This window comes from Gymnoscopelus braueri (genome assembly GCF_963280865.1).
Source record: "Gymnoscopelus braueri genome assembly, chromosome: 15".
In the NCBI taxonomy this organism is placed as follows: Eukaryota; Metazoa; Chordata; class Actinopteri; order Myctophiformes; family Myctophidae; genus Gymnoscopelus; species Gymnoscopelus braueri.
In genome coordinates this window covers 17,963,516-17,986,930 of record NC_137620.1, presented here as the reverse complement: position 1 = coordinate 17,986,930, position 23,415 = coordinate 17,963,516, and the positions used below count along the sequence as shown (strand labels likewise).

At 42.2% G+C, this 23,415-nt stretch overlaps 1 protein-coding gene across 1 annotated transcript in view; it reads left to right on the top strand.

Annotated features, from left to right (window-relative positions):
- Positions 1 to 15,783, top strand: part of LOC308101398 (butyrophilin subfamily 2 member A2-like) — a gene marked incomplete at both ends in the record, with an annotated part of 30,715 nt that extends 14,932 nt beyond the window's left edge. The window contains 6 exons of the mRNA XM_080450821.1: positions 2,446 to 2,787; positions 3,201 to 3,488; positions 4,549 to 4,584; positions 4,666 to 4,776; positions 6,164 to 6,398; positions 15,693 to 15,783. Coding sequence (XP_080306947.1) covers positions 2,446 to 2,787; positions 3,201 to 3,488; positions 4,549 to 4,584; positions 4,666 to 4,776; positions 6,164 to 6,398; positions 15,693 to 15,783 — 1,103 coding nt within the window. The remainder of the gene's footprint in view (positions 1 to 2,445; positions 2,788 to 3,200; positions 3,489 to 4,548; positions 4,585 to 4,665; positions 4,777 to 6,163; positions 6,399 to 15,692) is intronic.
- Positions 15,784 to 23,415: the final 7,632 nt, after the last annotated feature.

Below are 23,415 nucleotides of genomic sequence, written 5' to 3'. Positions count from 1 at the left end.
GAGTTGAGACATTACATTTAGTTTGACTCTGTTCCACAGACAAATATTGTGAAAATAGCTGATCTACAAGCTCACAACGCCTCGCAACGTGAGGCGTTATGAGCCGTTATGAGGCGTTATGAACCACTGTTCTAAACCACTGTTCAAAATCCCAAGAGTTTTCTGAAAAACTCATGTTGCTAATAAATCTAAAATGACATAGATGCGTTCCCAGATTGAATGGGTTAAGAGAGCTGAAACACTTTTTTCAGGTTGGAGCAACAGCCCAGCAAAATGTCTGCCACAGTGTGTCAACGCTATTATGAACATAACAATTCTGTACTCTGTTTCAAAATCAGAATCACTTTATTGCCTGATTTGTTGTTGAGGGAGGTGGAGACCTCAAGTTTATGCTTATACGCTTGATTTATACTTCACTAAATGATGGTTTCACACGCCGTGTGTGTGTGTATGTGTGTGTGTGTGTGTGTATGTGTGTGTGTGTGTGTGTGTGTGTGTGTGTGTGTGTGTGTGTGTGTGTGTGTGTGTGTGTGTGTGTGTGTGTGTGTGTGTGTGTGTGTGTGTGTGTGTGTGTGTGTGTGTGTGTGTGTGTGTGTGTGTGCGCGCGCGCGTGTCGTTTCTTTCTGGGTGCACATACCTTACTGTACCCTATCTTATCTTTCTACCTTTCTGACCTTGTTTGCACATGATAAAAGTTGTAATAATGAAACTGAAAGTTAAATGTTTGGTCACAGTTCAACACCTAATGTAGGCGTTTTCAACAGGGGGTCCGGGACCCCTAGGGGGTCCTCAGAGTTACTACAGGGAATCCAACAAATATTTGTGTGATGGGGAACATTAGCCGAAAATAGCTGATCTACAAGCTCAGCTATTTTCGGAGAGTTGGTGTAGAGGAAAAATATATAGCATATAAAGATAAATATTGAGGGTTTAAAAGGTTAAATGTCTGAAAATACACATTAACGTGAATCCAACACATTAATAGAAAATATAATGTATGTCAAACAAGTCTATGAAGCTATTTATGAAATGTATGAAAAGGTTTAATCTGCATAACAAATGTATGCTATATGTAGCCTTCAAGTAATAGAACATGCAATACAATAATAATAATATTAATAATAATACAAATAAACTATTATTATGAAGCAATTTTCACAATGCACTTAAATGTAATGAATGAAAAACATTGAATAAGTTAATTATGCTCCCTGTCCTGTACTAAGAAATAATACTAAGGGGTCCAGGATTCTGTCGTACTGTATTAGTGTGATTATGGTGATATAACAGTACACATTATTTTAAATACAATGTTTATGTTTAAATATATAGTTGATACAGTTTGAGAGAAGCTCAAGGGACTCTTGCACTTGCTGTTCTCTGCCATAGCAATTAACACACATTTTACAGCCTTTCAAATATTACTGTAAATGAAAGCATTTACTGTTGTGTATAGTTTAATGTCTGAATGTAGGTTCTACAATGAACTGGTGCTGTACTGCTGCCTCTCATAAAGGGAGGAGTGGTTTGATGTTATCTTTATTTAGACTGAACACAGTTCACAAGACTGATTTCCTCGGACATTCCCTTCAAACGTCCTTCATTACGGTAGGAGTAACCTTTCTTTTTTTAAACAGTATTTCACTTGATAAAATATTATCAATATAAGTTATTCAATTATACATCGTATATTTATTGTCATGGAGTGCAAATCAAATTGTGAATGTTCTCACCTTGCAGACTTAATTTGTGATTTGTCATTATCCTATTGATTTGGGACATTAAAATAAAGTTTTCTTTGTGCCTGATATGTCATGATTTTATATCCTAATGTTTGTATTTTGCAAGTTTCAGTCACTATAGTGTAGTTTCAATATTTTCTTAATAATACAATTACAAGACTAATTTCCCGCCTAGCATGGTAAAATGGAGTGACATTTAGTCTACTAGTTACTGAATAACTTGTGTGTCCTCAGACAGGTCAGGTGTATGATGGAGACTTTGATACAGAAAATCTCTATGCAACTAGCAGTCATTGCTATCTTTGGTGTCTGCACCAATAATGCAGGTAATTAAAATCCTATTGGACAACATGTTGACTACGGGAAACAGTTAAATATAAACATTGGTAAGGTAACCATTGACAACAACAACAATACAGTCACTTACGTGTATTTTCTGCTTAATTCCTGGCTACTGTACAAGTAGATTGGATCTACATTATGCTGTGCATTATGCTATGGTATCTAACTTGTGAAGTGGTAGCCTACCATTGCCTTGGACATGCTTCCAATTGAACACACTCACACAGCAGCCATTTTGCATCATCATACATGACATGTCACATGAGTGCAAAATGGCCACCCTGTGCAATCATCGTTGAAGTACTTGGGATCAGATGTTTATACCTCCAACTCTCCATTGCTCTCTCCCTCTGTACACCAGACACAAACAACCTTGTTGTGCCATCTGCCCCTGTGATTGGCTCCGTAGGCCATGACATCATCCTACCATGTCACCTCTCTCCTGGAGCCAGTGCTGTTCCCATGGAGATCAGGTGGTTTAGGGAAGAAGATTTCATCAACTACCTGTATCTTTATAAACCTTCCAAGAGCTCTGAGGGCAAAGGTTATGAAGGAAGGGTCAGTCTCTTCACCCAGGAGCTGGAGCAAGGCAATATATCACTGCTCCTGAAGAACCTGACCATGTCTGATCGAGGCCGTTACAAATGCCAAGCCAGTCACCTGGAGTGGGTTCAGGAAGAAGCCATTGAGCTCCACATCACACGTAAGTAGCAGCAGAGAAAATCCCTCACACCACATCTGTACTGTATACACAGTTGCACAACTCATGTTACATTATTTGAGCAGTGTGGAAACTTGCAGTACATGACATTCAGAAGGATTTTGAAAACGGAAAAGATTTTAGATGGACAAGTCCAATGTTTTTATATACACATTCAAATATTGAGTGTTTATTTTATTCTGAGAGTGTAACATTGTTCTCCAGATATATTACTGTGTACCTATCTGTGTTATCTGTATCTGTGTTGAAGCACATTTCTATTTGATTATCTCTGGGATGAAAATGACTTGAGTACAATTGTACCACAGTTGTGAGTCAAGGGAGATAATGACATCAATCTCAAAATGAGATCAATTACATCTGTTAATAGTTTGTATTCAACCTTTTTGAACCAGAGCAGGGAACTGTTCCCAAGATCACCTTGGTAAAGTTCCAGAGAGGATCCCTCAAGTTCAGCTGCAGATCCCATTCCTGGTCCCCGGAGCCTCGACTGGTTTGGATGGATCGTAGCAGGAAGGAGATTGTCTCAGAGAAGACAGAAAAACCTGAAACCATTCAAGATGGCATCTTGTTCTCTGTAACGAGCTACCTGACCCTAGTGAACCATCAGCCAGAAGAAATATTGTGTGTGGCGTTGTCACAGGACAGGACATCCAAGATGGAGTCGGGAATTCAAATGACTGGTGAGCTTATCATTTTAGATCTCAACCTGTGGGTCGGGACCCCAGGGGGGTTCCCACGTGATTTTTGGGGGGTCCTCAGATGACAGTAAAGTGACAATTTAAAACCTTTTTAATACCAAAATAAGGAAAGAAATAAATGAAAAAAGACCATTACTGCATCGAAAGTAATCAACAAACTATACTATAAAGACTGGTCAACATTGGCCAAATTGTCGAATAATATAAGCAAGAGGCAACATTTGTGAAAATAGCTAATCTACAATTTGTGAGGCGTTGTGAGCTTGTAGATCGGCTTTTTTCACAATATTTATCTGTGGAACTGAGTCAAATTAAATGAAATGCCTACAATTCCAAGTGCTTGTCAGTGCAGGGGGTGCCCAGTTCAAATATGATTATTTTGGGCGGTCCCCAGTTCAAATATGATTATTTTGGGGGGTCGCAGCCTGAAAAGGTTGAGAACCACTGTTTTCGATCATCCATATGTCTCAATATATAGCAGTACCTCAATCTATCTAACCTATGAACTAAAGCACTTGTCACATCAGGTCCAAAAATGTATGCAGATACTGTAAATAAGAAAGTTTATCATGAACCACATGCCTGACCCTGGTTGTCTTTCATAACAGAGGAGTTCTACACAGAAAGTGTGTTTGAAAGGACCTATTTGTCTGCCTTTATGATTCCTATATTCTTTGGAATGGTTGCTGTTGCGGCTTCTGTGCTCTACGCCCTGCATGCGAGGAAAAGTGAGTCTCTAAAGGTTTCGGTAATATTTAATTGCATTAATTACATTAATTGAGAAATGTTTTATGAATGTACCATTTTGTCTTTCACACATGCCTTCTCCAGTAAATTAAGTTGTCTTTCCAATGTATTTACATTTTCTTTGTTCACAGTGGTGAAGGAGAAACTGCAGCAAATGAGTAAGATCAAACACAACAAGAGTTTTCATGTTACTCATGACTATCATTTGTTCCTTTTAAGACAGTCCTAACTGTCTTAAAATGTAATTTGCAATAAAAATTGTAAGCACGTTTTTCAATTCTCATTCTTTTTACAGATGAAAAGGAGCTCCAATTACAGGAAGCAAGAAACGGTAGGTCATTTTCCTGAATCATCTGTAGAAAAGCAGACACTTTTTGTTTTACTTATCCAATTCATAATTCTTTCGACACAGGAATCAAGCAGAAAGATCATGAAATTGAGCAGAGAGATCATGTAATTGAGCAGAAAGATCATGAAATTGAGCAGAAAGATCATAAAATTCTTCAAGAAAAAGCTATGATGGGTAAGTACAATATTATTGTACAATATTGCAGCATGTATACTAACTCCCATCCCTTCCATCCCTCTGTTGTCCCCAATTTTATGCACGCAGTATACAGTCATTATAGTATACAGTATCCAAAATGAATTATAAAAAAAAAATTGGGGCTGAAAAATATTTATTATCTAAGAGGGAGAGACAGGGATGGAGTAGGGGAGAGTTACTCTTGTCAATACATTTCCAGATCTCTGCAAACTGGAGTGAATAAAACATTTCTCTGCCCCGGGGAGGATTTTATTTTCTGACCAAAAAGTGGATTTTAAACAAAAGGTGGGGGTCTGAGTCAGTCTTCCCATCGAGGAGAGTAGGCTTGCAACACCTTAAAACCGTCTTTGTTTCAATGAGTAGCAAATGTATATTGTTTATTTTTACTTTAAGTGCAGACACTGTGAACCCGTTCAAATGTGGAGACTACATGTGCAGTCGCATAGCCTTAACGCTGTGGACTAGAGCTAGTAGATAGGTACTGTTAGGTTATGGTAGCTGCCTGTTATTGCTATGTAGGCCTACGTTGGCTGGCTGACAATACGTATCTGTCTGTCTGTCTGTCTGTCTGTCTGTCTGTCTGTCTGTCTGTCTGTCTGTCTGTCCGTGTGTGTGGTTTCCCCCTCCCCTACTATGAACCTATGATGCAATATTGATTGATTGAATGAATGATGTTTGTATTGACAAAAAATCATACTTAACATGACCAAATACATTTTTGAATAATGGGTACCGCTTTGGCTTGCCACGTATACCGTTTCATAACAGAATATTTTGCTAATGCATATAATATTGTAATAACCTTTTGCTGTGTGGTATGACATTTTGGTGGGATAGTTGCCTTGTACCATGGACCACGGTAGGTATAAGTAGGTAGGTAGGTAGATAGGTAGGTAGGTAGGTAGATAGTAGGTAGGTACTGTAGGTAGATAGGTAGGTAGGTAGGTAGGTAGGTAGGTAGGTAGGTAGGTAAGTTGAACATGCATCATTTTTATCGTCTGACACGTGTTGAAGGGTATGAATTAAAACAATTTTTGTCGATGTAATTATTGTGGTCTTATCTGTCTGTAAATAATCTGTTTCCTCTTTCAATGTTCCTCCACAGAAAGTTTTAGGAAAATTCCAAAGTCTGGTACAGTAAAACATGATATTAAAGACATTGTTTAATTGGCATCTTTTAAATTGCCATTGAAAAATGTATACAGTATAATACATTTTTGTAATCAATTTTATTTTAGTGTGGGAACTGATGCACAAACATGCAGGTAAAGTCATCATACTACACTTGATCCACATTAGACACAATACGAATTGCCATTCAAATGGTTACTGTAATGACTGTAATTACTGTCTAATACTTCAGAGGACGTCGTACTTGATCCAGACACGGCTTATCATAAACTTCAAGTGTCTGAAGATGGGAAGTCTGTGGCCCAAGTTGAAAAGAACATGAACAAAAATAAGAAACAGAAGTATTTTGAAGACAAGCTTTGTGTCTTGGGAAAAGCTGGGTATGACACAGGTAGCCATTACTGGGAGATTGACCTGGGGCAGGAAGTCCAGGTGGATGTTGGTGTCGCCCAGTTCCCAGAGAAATGGTATAACTTCCAAACATACCCAGATGTAGGATACTGGTGCATTAGTTTAGAAAATGAAATAATGCAAACATGTGAGCAGAATCCCACTTCACTTCCCATTGAACTGAAACCTGAGAAGCTTGGAGTGTTGCTGGACTGTGAAGGAAAGACAGTAACATTCTTCAATGTAGAAAAAAGATGCCACATCCATTCCCTCCAGTGTGATTTTAAGGGCAAACTCTTTCCTTTCATTCATCTTGGGAAAAGCTACAAGAAGGAAATTAAAATCTTGACAGTTGGGTATGGCTTTGCAATGCCTAGGAGATTTAAAGAGATTGTTTTGAACATATAAATTAGGGTTTTACTCCAATGTTTACAAACTTTCTCCATGTATACAAACCTATAACAGTCTCAAAATACAGCGCACAGTTTAAAATGATACATCTGCTGTCTGTTATTTTAGCAAGAGCTGAGTCAATCAAAACATGTCTCCATTGCATTTTGTTTTACTTTGACACTCCGAGATTGATTGCATTCTCTAATGTGTTTGTCACCTGAAAACCGTAATGTGACGCAAGCATGATGTGTACTCCAGCAAGGGGCAACAGCAGAATTAAACTGTCTTCTTGGATTTGTGTTCTCTTCTGATCTTACATATATAGCAGTGACAAATGTAGCTCTATGTGGGTTTATTACCGCCACCAATGCAAGGCGGAGAGGGCAGAGAACGCTACGGCCATAGCCTGTAAACAAGGACGTATCAACCATCAAACCCAGTATTACAGCAGTTCTGTTTGGAAATATTAAAGAAATCATAAAATTCTACAGTGAAAAAAATATTCTGAAACGGCTATCAGACGCAGAGAAAAAAAACATTAAATACTGTCATTAAATGTCGGGTAGCTAATATGAAAATGAATTGTACATAGAAATACATTGCATCTGTAAATGTTTTTTCCACTATATTCTATTTCCTCTTTACACCAGTTAATTGTTTAACTGGTGTCTTAATTAAATAGTTAATTAATTGTATATCAAATGCATATAATAAACAGGTTATGAAAGAAAACTAAGTTGGCAAATTAGTTTTTGTAATGTGAAATTTGTGTCCTGTCTCTAATGTCACACTCAAACAGTACTTCTTCCTTGTATATTGTAATGTAGTAGCTGAATTCTTAACAAATAATCCAATATAACAAAAAACAAGGACGCTTCCCTGGCGAAGGTTTTGTGCAGCTGTTTGTACAGCATCTGGAGAAAAATATGCTTCATATTTAAAAAATGTAAACGTGTTTATTTGATTGATGAATAGCCCAAAATACACAGTTTACAGAGAGGCAAGGCAAGTCAAGGAAATTTGTATAGCACATTTCAACAACAAGGCAATTTAATGTGCTTTACACAGAACATCAAGCAAAACACAATAATACAATTATAAAATTATGAAATTACATTAGGATGCATAAAACAAAAGAAACAAAAATGTATAGATACAGTTACAGTGCCGAGGAGAAAAGAGAAAAGAAAATTACTCAATTAAAGCCAGCGGTAAACAGAAGGGTCTTTAGTTTTAAAAGAAATAAGCGCTGCAGTTTTCTGGGAGAGAGGACACCCCCTTCCCATCTGACGACCTTGTCAGCAGTCTGATATAATGGTAAAATTATTAAATAATATTGATTATTAGTATGATTAGTATAATAATGTAATTATTAATAACATTATTAGAGATAATCCCAAAAATGAAATTAGCTATATATCTTTAAAACTTAAAACAAATTGAACTTCATTAATACAGGACATGCACAGTACTGGGTAGATCGACAGGCACCCAAGTAGCCAAAATATGGGCCACAAATTGAATATTAATGTAATCTATAAACATTTTGAGAAAACGGAAAGCATGGGTGGTTAAAAGGCAAGACCCATGACCCTGTTTGAAGGCAATTGGACAACTGGTCTGCTGGGAGAAGGAGACTGGACACACACAACATGCACAGATCCCTTTTCGAATTATAATAGTAAGATAAGATTGGTATTATTCATTGTTTTAAAATGCTGCAAATCTTTTTATGGAAATTATGGTTTTGCCGCTGTCCCTCTGTGTGTCTGTCCACAGCTAATCTCGGACACCTCTGGAACGACTGGCATCAAACTTTGCATGCACACTCCCAGTAGACCAAGAAAGACAATCCACCCCAAATACATTTAAATCAACCTCATGGTGGCATATATCAGCCTACATTTATTTTCCCTGGATTCCTTGGATCTTCACACAACTCCATATAGACCACACTCATTTCCGCTTAACTAGATTTTCCACCATTTTGCATTTTCTTTAAAACACACTTTACTACTCCTACAGATCGATCTAGATAAAATAATATCCATATCTAACACCAATCAGTATATGTTATCTCTGGAGTCATGTGTCGAACATGTATAATTCAGATAATTGGCTATAATTCGCCAACAAAACAAAATTTGGATTTCCTTTCGAAAAATAACCTGTACATTTGTTTTATGTTTACAAAGAACAAGGCTATAGTTTCAGTTTTACACGTGCAGACTGAAACTTCTTCAGTTAAATGAAAGTGCAGTGCTTTTGGCTTTCAAATACACATGGGGTTTTCATCATTACTACTTGGAAAAAAAAGGGAAAACAACATCTTCAAATCCAGGTCCATTTTTGAATGTATGAATGTGTGACTTGGTATCAACATTGTAGAAAGACACCTTCTTCTCCTTACAATCTACACAGACACCAACTTTTTTAAGTGGCCCTTTAGCGAAGACCTTTTTCAGTTCCTTTTCTTCATCTTCCATGGCCCGCATCTTATTGCCACTGAACCGTGCGATTACCCAGAATCCTTCAGAAGGACTAAGTTTCAACTGACCCTTTCTCTCAACATTAGAACGTGCAACTCCCACTCGCCAGTTTTCATTGCCTTCCACAGACACCTCCCAGTAGGCCCACCGTGGACGTTCCATGTTAACTTCCACATACCATTCATCATGCAATGAGGAAGGTGCACTCTCATTTGTCAACTGTAGTGTTCCATCATCGGACATCTTCAGGTTTGGATGAGAATGGATTTTACTAAGGGCAACTTGCACTGTGGAGAAGAGAGTAAACGAATACTGAATGTGTGGCTTAGTTCATAGTTTATTGTCTCATCAGCATACCAAACGTGGGCATCGGCTTACAATTCTGTATGATTTCTCTGGGTTCCATGTTAGCAAAAATGTATATGAACTATTTCATATCTGACAAGTTCTGTTTGTGTTGTTATTTTTTTCTTAAATCCCCTTTGAACTCAGTGACTGAAGAAGAGATTGGTTAATGTACCTTCATGTGACCGCGCCTCTTCAAATTCCGTCTTACTCTTGGTGCCTAGAACATTAATGGAGGAAAGTACTTGAGTTCACCATTGAACTGCTCATCACAGTCACAGACTGTTATTACTTGTATAAATGTGCTTACGGTATATCTGTATAGTTTTAAATCTAACAGATCACACCACATTTCATCTCTCATTACTCAACACACTGTAGCCAACACTTACTTACACAATACTTCACTCCAATAATGTATAGCTATAAAACTAATAAATAATACATGTGAAATAAAAATATATTTTGTAAAGGCATACATCAACGATGTGTCATGTGAAATTGGTAGGATATTTCCAAGTGTACAAGCAATCAAAATCCCGCAATTAAAAACAATATTGCATAATTACAATGTTACAAGCAAGATGCTTAATCATTCAGCCATTTAAACAGTGCTTTACTGGCTCTGTGTGAAGACATATGAGCGCATATTTGCGAGAGGATTTTGGGGACAGCTCTGCTGGAATATTTAAGTCTTCAGCGCAAGTGATCTTCATTGTGGAATTTGGCCACGGGAGCACAGTGGGAGATCGGAGGTAACCAGCCCACCATTCATCCATTAATGTTTACGCATTCCTCAATCACTTCATAAACATTCAAATTATGCCAACAGCCCCAGGCTATCTGTCTCTCATAAGCGTGGTGTAACGGCCATGGACTGATGGAACTTTTGGAACTTTATTTGGCTAATATTAGTCCATGAGCCAGAGCCCCAAAATTGAGCAATGATTACCAAAAGAGTGGGCAAAACCATACCTATATTAAATTGTTCATAGGGTCAATATAAGTAAATAAATATATGATAACCTTTCCACAGGAGTAGCTTTTTCATAGTTATCACACATTTTGTTATTTTCCCCATACGTACATGACAGGTGAAAAAAAAATCACAAAATTTGAAAAATAGTTATCATAATGAAACTTCCCCAGTTGATTACTTACATGAAGACAATGATTTATTGCATTATACGTTTTCTGAAATTGTATATTTAAATATGCAAATTAGGCATTATATAGGAAAACATGCCCTAATTTGCATATTTAAATATACAATTTCAGAAAACTTGTAATACGATAAATCATTGTCTTTGATTTGATTTGATTTTATTTGATTTATTTGCACAACATTTTTGTATACATTTACAGAACATGTTAGTTATTTCCGAGGGAAACATTATGTGATAGTTGTTGTGCCGGTGAGGTAAGAAACCCTGGGGGGCTTATGTGAGAACCTCACCGTTTACATTGCATATAATAAGAGTTATTTAATATTAAAAACAAAGACAAACAGAAAAAAACAAAAACAAAGACAAAAAGAAAATATAAAAAGTATATACATATACCTATGATAAAGGGTATAGGACATCTGATAAAAAATAAAAGTACAAGACTGAGCAGAAGAGACAGAACAAAACAAAACAAAAGCAAAAAGTATTGAAACAAAGCAAAACAATTATGCTGTTACATATGTGAACATCAGGATGAAATGATTTGGAAGCTGGTCTAGTTTTCCATTTGGGTATTTAACTTACTTATTAGGCTTCTTTTATAGGTAGGTATACCTACCAGGGCATTCCATAGTGAAACCCCTTTGTACTTGATGGTGAACTGCCCCCTATTGGTGGTATACAGCGGGACGTGCAGTTGGTTTGCTTGCCTAGTGGGATATGGGTGAAAGCTGGAATTTGGCTGGAAATACAATTTGAAATGATCTGGGAGGTGGGTGTATTGGTATTTAGTTTTACGAATAGACATGTTTGGAGTACATTTATATTAAAGATTGTTAGTATATTGAGTGTTGAAAAAAGGGGTGAGGAGGGCTCCCGTGGATTAGAATTTGTGGCTAATCTGACAAACCTTTTTTGTAGTATAAATCATTTATGGAGAAAAGAAGGATAGGTACTAGCCCATACAATATTACAGTAGGTTAGGTAAGGATATATTAGGCTGTAGTAAAGGGTTTTTAGACAGGCTCTGTTTAAGAATGTCTTCATGTAAGTAATCAACTGGGGAAGTTTCATTATGATAACTATTTTTTAAATGTTGTGATTTTTCACCTGTCATGTACGTACAGTATGGGGAAAATAACAAAATGTGTGATAACTATGAAAAAGCTACTCCTGTGGAAAGGTTATCATATATTTATTTACTTATATTGACCCTATGAACAATTTAATATGGTTTTGCCCACTCATTCGGTAATGAAATCTTGTCTGGCTCATGGACTATAAACAGCAGTGTGCGCGTCTCCACTCAGCTGCACGCTGCTTGGGGGTTAAATTAAAACCCAAACGTATTAATCATGACGATGTGATTGGTGTCATTCAACAACATAGGCCTACGGCAAACAGACAGTAGACTATTTATTATTTAATTCATGATTCAGGTTTTCGTTATGGATATCTTTATGGCTAATATAAAATTCAACAAATTAAAGTTCCACTATCATTGGCAAAATATTTCTCATAGACCTTACACAAAACATGCAGCAGAACAGAAGATAATTCTAGTAATTGTTTGGTGTCTGCACTCATGAAAGCCAGGTAGTATGATATATTATATTAGGGCACATAATAACATCTACTAAGGATTTATAGATATTTTAGGAATGTTTTACAAAGCATATGTTAAACATGAACAAACATGGGCTGGATTAGCACTATGTGGTGCCCCAGGGCGACCTCAAGTTGAAGTGCCCCCCCCTGCTCCCTGGGGCGGAGATATGGCTTGAGGCTGGGGGAGGTCGGCCGGGCGCCGAAATCGTGCACTCGCGCGAAAGATTTCGTTTTTTGGTTGGATTTTGTTAGTTTCTTTTCGGTTTTTGGTTACTTTATTTCAGATTTAGGGTTAGGGTTATGTTAGGGTTATGTTATTTCATTATTTTTTCTTTTTTTTTGTGCCCCCATTGGCTGGTGCCCCAGGGCACTCGCCCCCTACGGCCTATGGGTAATCCGGCCCTGGGAGGTATACATTTCCCAAATTATAAGTAAAATTGATCATGTGGAAAGTATGATCTGCAGATAATGTTTAAATGTTTAATTTGTACATTTACAAAATATGTAATAATAGTTTAGAAATGGTTTGTTAATGCCTTGGGCTACAACAAAGATTTAACACATGATTTAAATGACATTATTTAATAATAATGATGAACAAAATCGAGTATAAATAATGTTTTAATGTGTTTTAAATAATGTTTAAATGATTCTTAAATGTTCTACAATGTTATTATACATTATATCATAATCATTAACCAATGTATATAAATAGTTTGTCTATGATTAGTTCTTTATCTACAAATAGCTTATATTATATAACATCAGTTAATATTTAATAATCATTTACAGATGTATATAAATGGCTTATTCATGAATAGTTTACTATTTACTAATACCTTATAAATTATTTTTAAACATAGTTATAAAGGTTTTTAGTAATCATTCACGAATGTCAACAAACAGGTTGTTAATTTGTTAATAGTCTACAAACTGCTTATAAACGTTTATAAATGTAAAGTGCTACCAAAACTTCTAGCCAGCCTGTGGAATGGCACTTTCTAACGCTCTATACAGCTAGTTATTTAAGGTTTTTGTTGTTTTTGTTTGAAAAGAAATCTGTTTTCATTCAAATGAGGAATTACAAAAATATATATATTAATAACAAATACAAAATATTTGAAGTCCAAGCATTGATATTAGCCTGTCAGTATTATTTTCACTACTATTTAATATGTTCTTATCTTGTTGTCTTCCTTCTTTCGAACATGGTAATATGGAAAAGCTGTTAAATTAATTACGGTATCTTTAATTTCTTTAGCTTGAAACTGTTGGAAATGTTATGAGAATAATACTAAAAGTATAGAAGTTTACCTACCACCCATTATCAATACAACAATACCACCAGCACCAACGCCAATCGCAAACGAATTCCAACAATTTTCAAAAATGGTCCTCTGGTCTCTCCTGAAAGTCAGTTGTGCAACCAAAGAAAGACATGTACGGTTGTTAGAGGTGAAATATTAACTAGGATGAATCTAATCTCCAGAGGGCGTATAACTGTAGGTGCATGCGTGTGTGGGTGCATGTGTGTGTGTGTGGTAATGCAGGGGTTCCCAAAGTTGGGGTCGCGACCCCACTTGGGGTCGCGGGAGACTGATGGTGGGGTCACGAGATTATTTTGGGTCATAAAATAAAAATAAAAAAAAATACTTTAAATTCAACAGAATGGATGAAATACAATCTAAAAATGATTACAAATGGAACATTTTACCATTATAATACATTACAAATGCGCACCGAACGTGCAAGTTTATGTGTATAAATGACCTCCAGATTTAGGTGGGGTCGCGAGTCAATTTCCGCATTATTTTGGGGTCGCGGGCTGAAAAGTTTGGGAACCCATGTGTTAATGCATGTGTGCGTGCATGTGTGCATGTGTGCAAGGGGGGGTAGCAAGAACTTCTCAACTACAATTATTAAAATCATTTGAATAAAGATTGATGTTGATTGATAGTAGGTGTGGGTACATTTTCTGGTTGAGGTTTTGTCTTTGGTTTAAAACAACGTAAAGGTGCATTCACAGTCAATGAAAAGATGCAAATTGATGCGACATTGCCTAATAATAACCTGACGCAAATGCATGAATTTTACCTCACTCACTTCGCTCAAGTTGAAATGTCCCAACTTTCAGATGGTTCTTGAGAAGTAAGCAACTCAAAAAGTATGAAACGTCTTCATTGTATCTTTAAGTGCGCAAACATCTCTTAACGTTTTTTCATCAACTCACATGTGGCTTATGGCAGCTGGAATTAATGTTCAACAGTGGACTTTGTTATGGATGTAGGTGCAGAATAACAAGGCAAGTCAGGCTGTGTCTCAATGCCATGTATTAACAGACTGCAGGTATAATCACAAGTCACAACCAAAGATTGTTAATATAGAAAGATACACATTCTCCATTGGAGCCACTAGAGGCGAAGTAGTACACAAATCCTACAAATGGTCTCCTAAGTAGGCGTGGTTGTCTTCTCCCCCGACCATCCCACCACCCTCCCCCTCCCCTCTCCCTGGCTGACAATGTCATGTGGATGTGTATTTGTGTATTTTCTTCATTAAAGAAAATAAATGCTTTACATGTTTGAAAGTGCACTGTTATTGGCAAAGATGATTTTAAAGAAACCCCAAAAAATCCCACCACAAACTCACACGTATTATTCAGTCTTATCTTCTGCTAGATATGCTCCTAATTCTGCTCAACATTGTAACAGGTCCTTTTATTTATAAGGTATATATTTTACCACTATAGACTATAATGTGTTTAGCATGAATGTTTAGCAAAATGTCATGATTCCCAAATCATACCCATCAACCAAGACAGTTAATAATGAAAAATGATATTATTGAGCATTGGAACACACATTTTATTTAATTTTTGAAATGTCAATGACGTCTGAAACCGCCATAGAAGTCCAAGACGGTCAACCTCTTTCTTGGTTTTGAGTAACCTCTTGGACTTGGGTAATGGCGCCCCCAGGCAAGCGCACATGTTTGTTCAGTAACTCGAGGTTACGTATGTAACCCCGGTTTGTTTACTCTCGGAGTGAGACTCTCACTAAGGGAAACAGCGCCCTCAGGCGATGCACAGAGCTACATACAATACACTCCCGGGGCCAATATCATTGGTCGTGAGGGTATGTCACGCGACCGGATGTCCCTTCCAGCCGGAAGGATATAAATACCCTCGCGTGACGTAGTAACTTCCTCTAACTTCTCCTCTCTGCACGCAGTTGCGAACAAAAAGGGGCGTTAGGTGAGTGTCTCACTCCGAGTTTGTTGGCCTCTCTCCATGAGACACTCACTATGGGATCTATAAACCCCCCGGAAGCTATAAAACCACTCAACCCTCTATAGCCTGTACGCCCCTCAGCCCCGCCCCCACGGGCGTGACCTTCGGCCTCACGGGCGCCCGAGCCCTCCGGACTTGGGTGCGGGACACAGAAAGAAAAGGTAGACCCTGACAGACCAAAATGTGCCTCATTCAAATAATGAGCAGACATAGGTCAGCCAGCCCCATAAATCATTATGAAGAAACAGGGCCCCCTTCCCCCCAGACCCAGCCAACCGCCGGTCCCAAGGGAACATTTTGCAGCCGCGCATATCTCCTGAACCGAAACCCCTCTGGAGAGGGCCCAGGATGCCGCCACGCCTCTAGTAGAGTGAGCCCTCAGTCCTGGGGCACCACCACTAGCGTAGGCCAGCTTAATGGCATCCACGATCCAACTAGAAAGCGCCGCCTTAGCAACCGCCTTCCTCTGACCACACGGGCCATAGGAGACAAAAAGTTGCGTCGACGACCGGCCGGCCGCCGTCCTCTGGCAATAGAGCCTCAAGGCAATCACAGGACAGAGACAGTGCAACCGTTCCATCCTCTGCTGAATCGAAAAGAGGTGGATGGAAAGCCACCAGTTCGACTGGGGCATGGGCCACCACTCGGTTCTTGGGTACGAACGCCAGGTTTGGTTTAAGCAGAACCCTCCTGTCGTCGCCAGAGACATTCATTCACTCCGAACTCACAGAGAGCGTGTGCATATGACTGACCCATTTGGCCGTAGACAGGGCCACTAGGAGGACCGTTTTGAGACTGACGACCTTCAGATCCATAGACTCAAGTCCAGTGGTGGGAACGAATAAAGCAGTTCGTTCTACCAACTGTGCGCCAAGGCGTCCACAGCCCGTGAGGGGGGGTCCCCTTCACCGAGAAGAAGCGAGAACACTTCGCGTTCTCCTCGGAGGCAAACAAATTGACCTGCGGTCGGCCAAACCTGGCCCAGATCTGGCTCGCTACCTCCGGGAGGAGAGACCAATCTGCGTACCAAAGCTTGCCCCTGGACAACAGAGTCGCTCCGCTGTTCAGGAGGCCCGGTACATATAAGGCTCTGATTGACGCAAGACGCGCGTCGCACCACAGCGTCAGATCGCCAGCTTGCTTGTCCAACACCGGAGAGGCCAGGCCAGGCCAGAGGCTAGTTGACATAGCACATGGTCGTGGTGTTGTCGGTTCTGATCATGACATGACAACCTCGAAAACGAGCCTCGAAATGTCTGACCGCCAGAAAAAACTGCCATCAGCTCCAGGTTGATGTGGGCCGTCTGTACACTGGGATCCCACACCCCCCTGGCCGAGCGGCCCTCGTGGATGGCACCCCACCCCGTGAGGCTGGCGTCCGTGGTAATGACCTTCCGCGTCTGACCATGGTCTGAGTGTGTCCACGCACCGTGGGGATACCAGGACCTTCAGAGAACCTCGGGTGGGAGGGACTCCGAGAGCCCGCATCCATCCCTCTGGAAAAGGTCTCATGTGGAGCCTGCCCAAACAAAACAGGTGTATGGCCGAAGCCATGAGACCCACCGCCTGCATGCATAGACTGTATGTAACTTGTCGCCCCACGCGAGAAGACCTCACACAGGCTGAGAAGCTGTCTATCCTGTCCCAGGACAGACGCCGTGAGCGTGCACGCGCACGTTTCCATGGGGACCGGTGATGTCGTCACGTGATCCAGCGGGCCTGCACGTGCGGCGCCCGCTAGAGACGGTGAAAGGGTAGCGGTGTTGCTTTAGCGGGGCTGGCTAGGCGCTGCACTAAACAACACTGCTAAGGCCTGTGTTGTTGTTAGTGAGGCTAGCTAGCCGCTAAGTTAAACAACAGTAGCCTGACTGGAGGCTACGCTAACCTAGCAGCTAACGTAGATAGTCAAGGTTAACTCACCATGAGCGAAGTAACGTTGATGTCCGTTTCCATGGGGACGGATGACGTCGTCACATGATCGAGCTGGCCCATATGCGTGGCAGCCGCTAGAGACAGTGAAGGTACCAAAGGTCTGGTCAGGAGAGTGGGAAAAGTCATGTGACTCTACACGAGAGCATTCCGCGACGTCAGCATCCGGTTTACCCTAGGCTGCCGCCATCTTGGCTTGGCCCGTGAGGCTCGAGTTGTTGACAAAGCTCCCCTCCTCGTTGGAGGCGCTCTGCCGCTCTCCAGAGGAGAACGTGGTACAGTAGTCAGACGTCCCAAAAACACGACAGCTCTCCAGCTCCGCCATGTTAGCGCCAGCTGGGGGCTGTCTGTATGTCTCGTGAGGCTCCCGTTCCACGGTGGCGTTCTGTCGCCTGGTGGACGGGAGGAAAGTAAACAGACGTTCGAGATCACGACGAGCCGCCATCTCTGCCATGTTGGCGCCAGATGGGGCCCCTCTGTATATCTCTCGTGAGGCTCCCGTCCCACTGTGACGTTCTGTCGCCCCCTGGTGGACGGGAGGAAGGCAGTCAGACGCTTGAGACCACAACGAGCCACCATCGCCGCCATTTTGGCGCCAGACGGGGCCCGTCTGTCTATCTTGCTGTCTATCTTCCTGTTCCACAGTGGCGTTCTGTTGCCCCCTGGTGGAACGGGAGGAAAAACTGCAGTGACCCGTATACAGTGGCGTTTAGGCGCCCCCTGTGGACGGGGGGAAAATTGGCTTTGGGCCATGCATAGAAAATCATCCCAGCAGTGTCTGCACTTTGGGCTTATAAAGGGGGCTATCGACGCTGGGGGACCCCCCTGGGAAACCCCACGCCTCGATGCCTCTTGACAGGGGTTGAACAGGTAGAGAAAGTATCCCAGCAGTGTCTGCCATGCCGAGAACCGGGCATGAATGGCACTTTGGGCTTATAAAGGGGGCCATCGACGCTGGGGGACCCCACTGGGGACTCCCATGCCTCCTGACAAGGGTTGAACAGGTAGAGAAAGTATCACAGCAGTGTCTGCCATGCTGAGAAACCGGGCATGATAGGCACTTTGGGCTTATAAAGGGGACCATCGATGCTTGGGGACCCCCCTAGGGATCCGCATGCCTCGCGGCCTCCTGACAGGGGCTGGATAATGTGCTTACAGTATGTATTTTGCAACATCTTTAATGGAACAAAAGGAGGCACAGAAACAGTGTGAACATCATGAACAGTTTTTAACACATTCTTGTGAAAATTACTATCATGTGTCTCATGGTGCCCAATTAACCTGTTCGCGGTTGCCCTCCTCATCATGGAGCCTCTCCCTGGATGCTGCCGGGGCTGAGGAGGTGCGGGGGGGTGGCCAGCCCTGGGAGCCTGGAGCTAGGAGGAGGTGTAGTCTTGGCCTACCTGGACTCCGTGGAGTAGCGTAGAAACTCTGCGGTGCCCTGGAAGTGGCCTCGTCCTTCGGGTTGGTAAAACGCCGGCTCAAGTTGCGGCCTTTGGAAGGGCCACCGAACGGGGTCGCTTGCTACACATGGTGAGAGGGCTAACAAGCTGGTGTTGTCCTAGCGAGGCAAGCTAAGCTAGAACAGCACTGCTAAAGAGCCGGTGTTGCCTAGTGAGGCTAGTTAAGCGCTAAGCCAACAAAACACTGCCTGACTGGGTCGACGTTAACCTAGCAGCTAACGTAGCTAGTCAGGGCTAACTCACCCACGAGCAAAGAAAACGTTGGGTTAGCTGGGGCATCAGCGTCTCCATACCCCTGGAGAGCGAGCAGGCCTGATGACCCCAAAAGGAGGGAAGTAGCCAGGCGAGGCCCATCGGGGAGGAGGAGGGAAGAGGGCCGCTACGCTGCTGTTATGGCGAGTCCCGCCAGACACAGCAGCAGTGGGCAATGGTGTGCCGGGAATATAGGACCTAACCTAAACCTAACCCTAACCCTAACCTTAGTGGGGGAACATAGAACCCGGGGCACATAGGGATGACCCCCGAATAGCTAGTCCCACTACTCACAGAAGCGACGGCCAGGTTAGCAACATGGTAGCGCCGCGGATGGCTAGTGCCTCCATCCGTGGACGCCACGGTCACAGGTGGGCCCCTAGGCTCACGCCGCTCGCGGCCGATGAGCCTGTAGAAGTGGGGCAGGGAGGTTGCACGGGGGCATAGCGCGAGCCGCTAGTCCGCTGAGCTCCCAGGGCCCCGTCGTCATGGTGGTGTGGCCCGATCGAGAGGGCCGGTTGGCCGGCGACGGAAGAGGCCTCACTGCTGAGCTGCTCGCCGGTCCATCAGCGAGAGCCCTCGCTGCTGCTAGGCGGGAGCCGAGGTGCTTCTCCGAAACTTGGAGCAAGCGCCGCAGTGGCCTGGTTCCTCAGGGTACGCCAGCCATTGAAGGCATGCGCCACTCCGAGGCAGGCGATGCAGGCGGGGTGAGGGTCGTCACCGGCGACCTCGCAGCTCGGCAGGAAATAGATGTGGGAGCGTGCTCGATGAAAGATTACGAGGAGAAAAACCGATTCTGTTGAATCTCCGCTTTGGGCTAAAGCTGGTTTTCTGAACGATATCAATCTTTATCAAACTGTATGTAATTATAGCTGTGCGCACTGCGTCACAGAGAACTGTACGAGGAAGTTACTACGTCACGCAAGGGTATTTATATCCTTCCGGCTGGAAGGGACTTCCGGTCGCGTGACATACCCTCACGACCAATGATATTGGCCCCAGGAGTGTATGTACTGTAGTAGGGCGCTGTTTCCCATAGTGAGTGTCTCACGGAGAGAGGCCAACAAACAGGTTCCCCCGTCTCTGCAGTTCTTTAGTAAACAGAAAATGCTTTAAAGTCTCAAAGGTTAGGATGTATACCAATTTCATCCAATCACTCAACAAAAACAAAGAAATATATAGCTGCAAGCAGCAATAAGCGGTTTCGAGGGATAAGGCAGAGACAGGAAGAGGCAGGCAGAGAGATAGAGAGAGGGGCAGCGAGAGAGAGAGAGAGAGAGAGAGAGAGAGAGAGAGAGAGAGAGAGAGAGAGAGAGAGAGAGAGAGAGAGAGAGAGGGGCAGCGAGAGGGGCAGCGAGAGGGGCAGCGAGAGAGAGAGAGAGAGAGAGAGAGAGAGAGAGAGAGGGGGGCAGCGAGAGAGAGAGAGAGAGGGGCAGCGAGAGAGAGAGAGAGAGGGGCAGCGAGAGAGAGAGAGAGAGAGAGAGAGAGAGAGAGAGAGAGAGAGAGAGAGAGAGGCGCAGTGAGAGAGAGAGAGAGAGGCAGTGAGAGGCAGTGAGAGAGAGAGAGAGAGGCAGCGAGAGGCAGTGAGAGAGAGAGAGAGAGAGAGAGATAGAGAGAGAGAGAAAGAGAGGCAGTGAGAGAGAGAGTGAGAGAGAGAGAGAGAGAGAGAGAGAGAGAGAGAGAGAAGAAGAAGTGACATGCATTAATTAACAAAGTCATGATTTTGGTTCAGTAAATTATATTTGGACTGGTTAAATTGGGGTTTGAACCAGGGACCTATAGACTTGCGGGTAGACAGTGTAAAGGATAAGGATAATTCCTTTAACAGGTCCGTTCATGAAAGTCCTTGCGGTCTTGTTTCCAATGAGGGCCTGTGAGCAATTAGGGGTTAAGAGTCTTGCTCAGGGACAAATTTCATTTCATCGACACATTTGCTGGCCTGGCCTGGAATCATACCTGGGGCACCCAGGGCCTCTGGCTCCCTAGGAGGGCTCACTAACCACTCAGCTATGGCCGCCCCTAAATAGGGGGAAGGTTGCTGACTAGATGACTCTTTTCTATACCCACCCTCACTAACCTTAACCTCAGTAAAACAACGACCTAACCTCAAGAAACACTATTTGTAAATTGAAGAATTCCAAATGATGATCACTTCAACACATTGTTGGGGACAGGGATCGAACCAGCGACCTATGGATTCACAGGCTGCCTCTCTTCTCTACTGTAGATCACTGGTTCACAAAACATTTACCAATAACGTTTTTTTTTGTCTCCTCGGAATGGAAACTAGTGAAAATAGTCGATCTACAAGCTCACAACACGTTGCTATCTGAAAAGTTGTGAGATTGTAGATCGGCTATTTTCACAAGAAAGTATGTCATACATAAAAAACAACTACTCTCAAAAAAGCATTTCATGTTATTGTTTAAAAATTGCACATGTCTGAATTAACAAGGTCATGTTTTTTACAATGCAATTTAAATGTAAACTGTAATGAGTGGGGTTTGAACCGGGGACTTTCGGCTCATGAGGCTCACACTCTACTGATCAAGCTATACAATCCACAGCCTCAGATAGTGAGAAAGGAGAATCCAACAAAACAAAAGGGCGAATGAAGTACGTCATACATTGAAAATAACTTTCCCGTTATCTTTAACAATGGACCCTTCGCTAAGCCCCACCCACTCCACTCTGTGACTGGTGGTGCGAAGTTAGTCACACCCAGGCCTGGCAGCGCCTGGTAAACTTCTCTTCTCACCCATTGACTTGCATGTTAAATGATGGCTTTTCCCCTTAAAAATAATCGATCATTTCAGGAGCAAGAGCTTCAAAATCTCTTCTAAATCTAGTCAACAAGGCCTGCAGTAGGCTATGCACTGGACAAATGTGCATGACATTATTTCAATAAACTAAAAACATGGGAAATGTTAGAGGGAGTAATAGCCATGGATACACGACGGTCGACTGTCACGACCGTCATGGATGAACTTCAACCTGGTGTTTGCACTTTCTCCATTTATGGCCCGTACATCTACATAAACGTTCATATTTCAAATATAAAGTGCTTATCCCATGGCCACGGATGTTACATTTATGTACGGGCTCTCAGAAGTACCCGTATCATCCGTATTGTTCAATAAAAAGCATTTTAGTCTGATCGGTGGCCATTTTCTCCATGCACTTTCAACTGAGCGACCCTATCGGTTTGTAGGTGTATTGCACTCTGATACATTATGAGAAAATGGCCACTGATCGGATTAAAATGCTTTTTATTGAACAATACAGAATATACGGGTACTTTTGAGAGTCCCGTGCATAATTTTAGCATCCGTGGCCATGGGGTAAGCACTTTATATTTGAAATCTGAACGTTTATATAGATGTACGGACCGTAAATGGAGAAAGTGCAAACACCAGGTTAAAGTTTATCCATGACTGTAACAGGAGTTTTCATGTACCACAGGGTAAGACTGCAGCAGGAGTTAATAAATAGACGAACAAATGAATTAATATACTTTAACGTGCGGAATCCGAAACAGGCAGCGCTGTGATTCTGAATTTTGTTACGATTGCAGTGATTAGTAGCCTATTATTGACAGGGCCGCAGGAAGGGTAGTGCGAACGGTGCGGTCACACAGGGCCCCGCGCTTGGGGGAGCCCCGCAAAAAAAAAAAAAAAAAACCTTTTTTTTTTTTTTTTTTTTTTTAGTGAACAGATTCACGTTTAGTAAGAGTTATACCGAGAAATAACCGCAAATAACCACCAAAAACTCGGAAATATCCGCCCAAAACCGCGCTGCGCGCGCACGCGACTTCGCACAGGGCCCCGCATTTCTCCCAGACGGCTCTGATTATTGACACCACCTGGGCGAGTGAGTCGTGTCGTGTAACTTTCCTGACGTTAAGCTGTGTATGTGTTCAACACACCCGGACCCGGTCTAAGTGCAAATTTCAGCTTGGGAAAAGCAGCCTCTAACAGGTTTGGGTAGGTGGTTCATAGTCACCATTGCGTTATTGTGATATTCCTATTCTTGCTATTATGTTGCAAATGATTGTGTGTGTGCGCCTGTGCGGGCGAAATAACATTGACAGCTATGGCAGGTGACGAAAGCTTGCCAGACCTATGCTAACAACGGTTGCTAAGCTGGCATCAGACAATCGC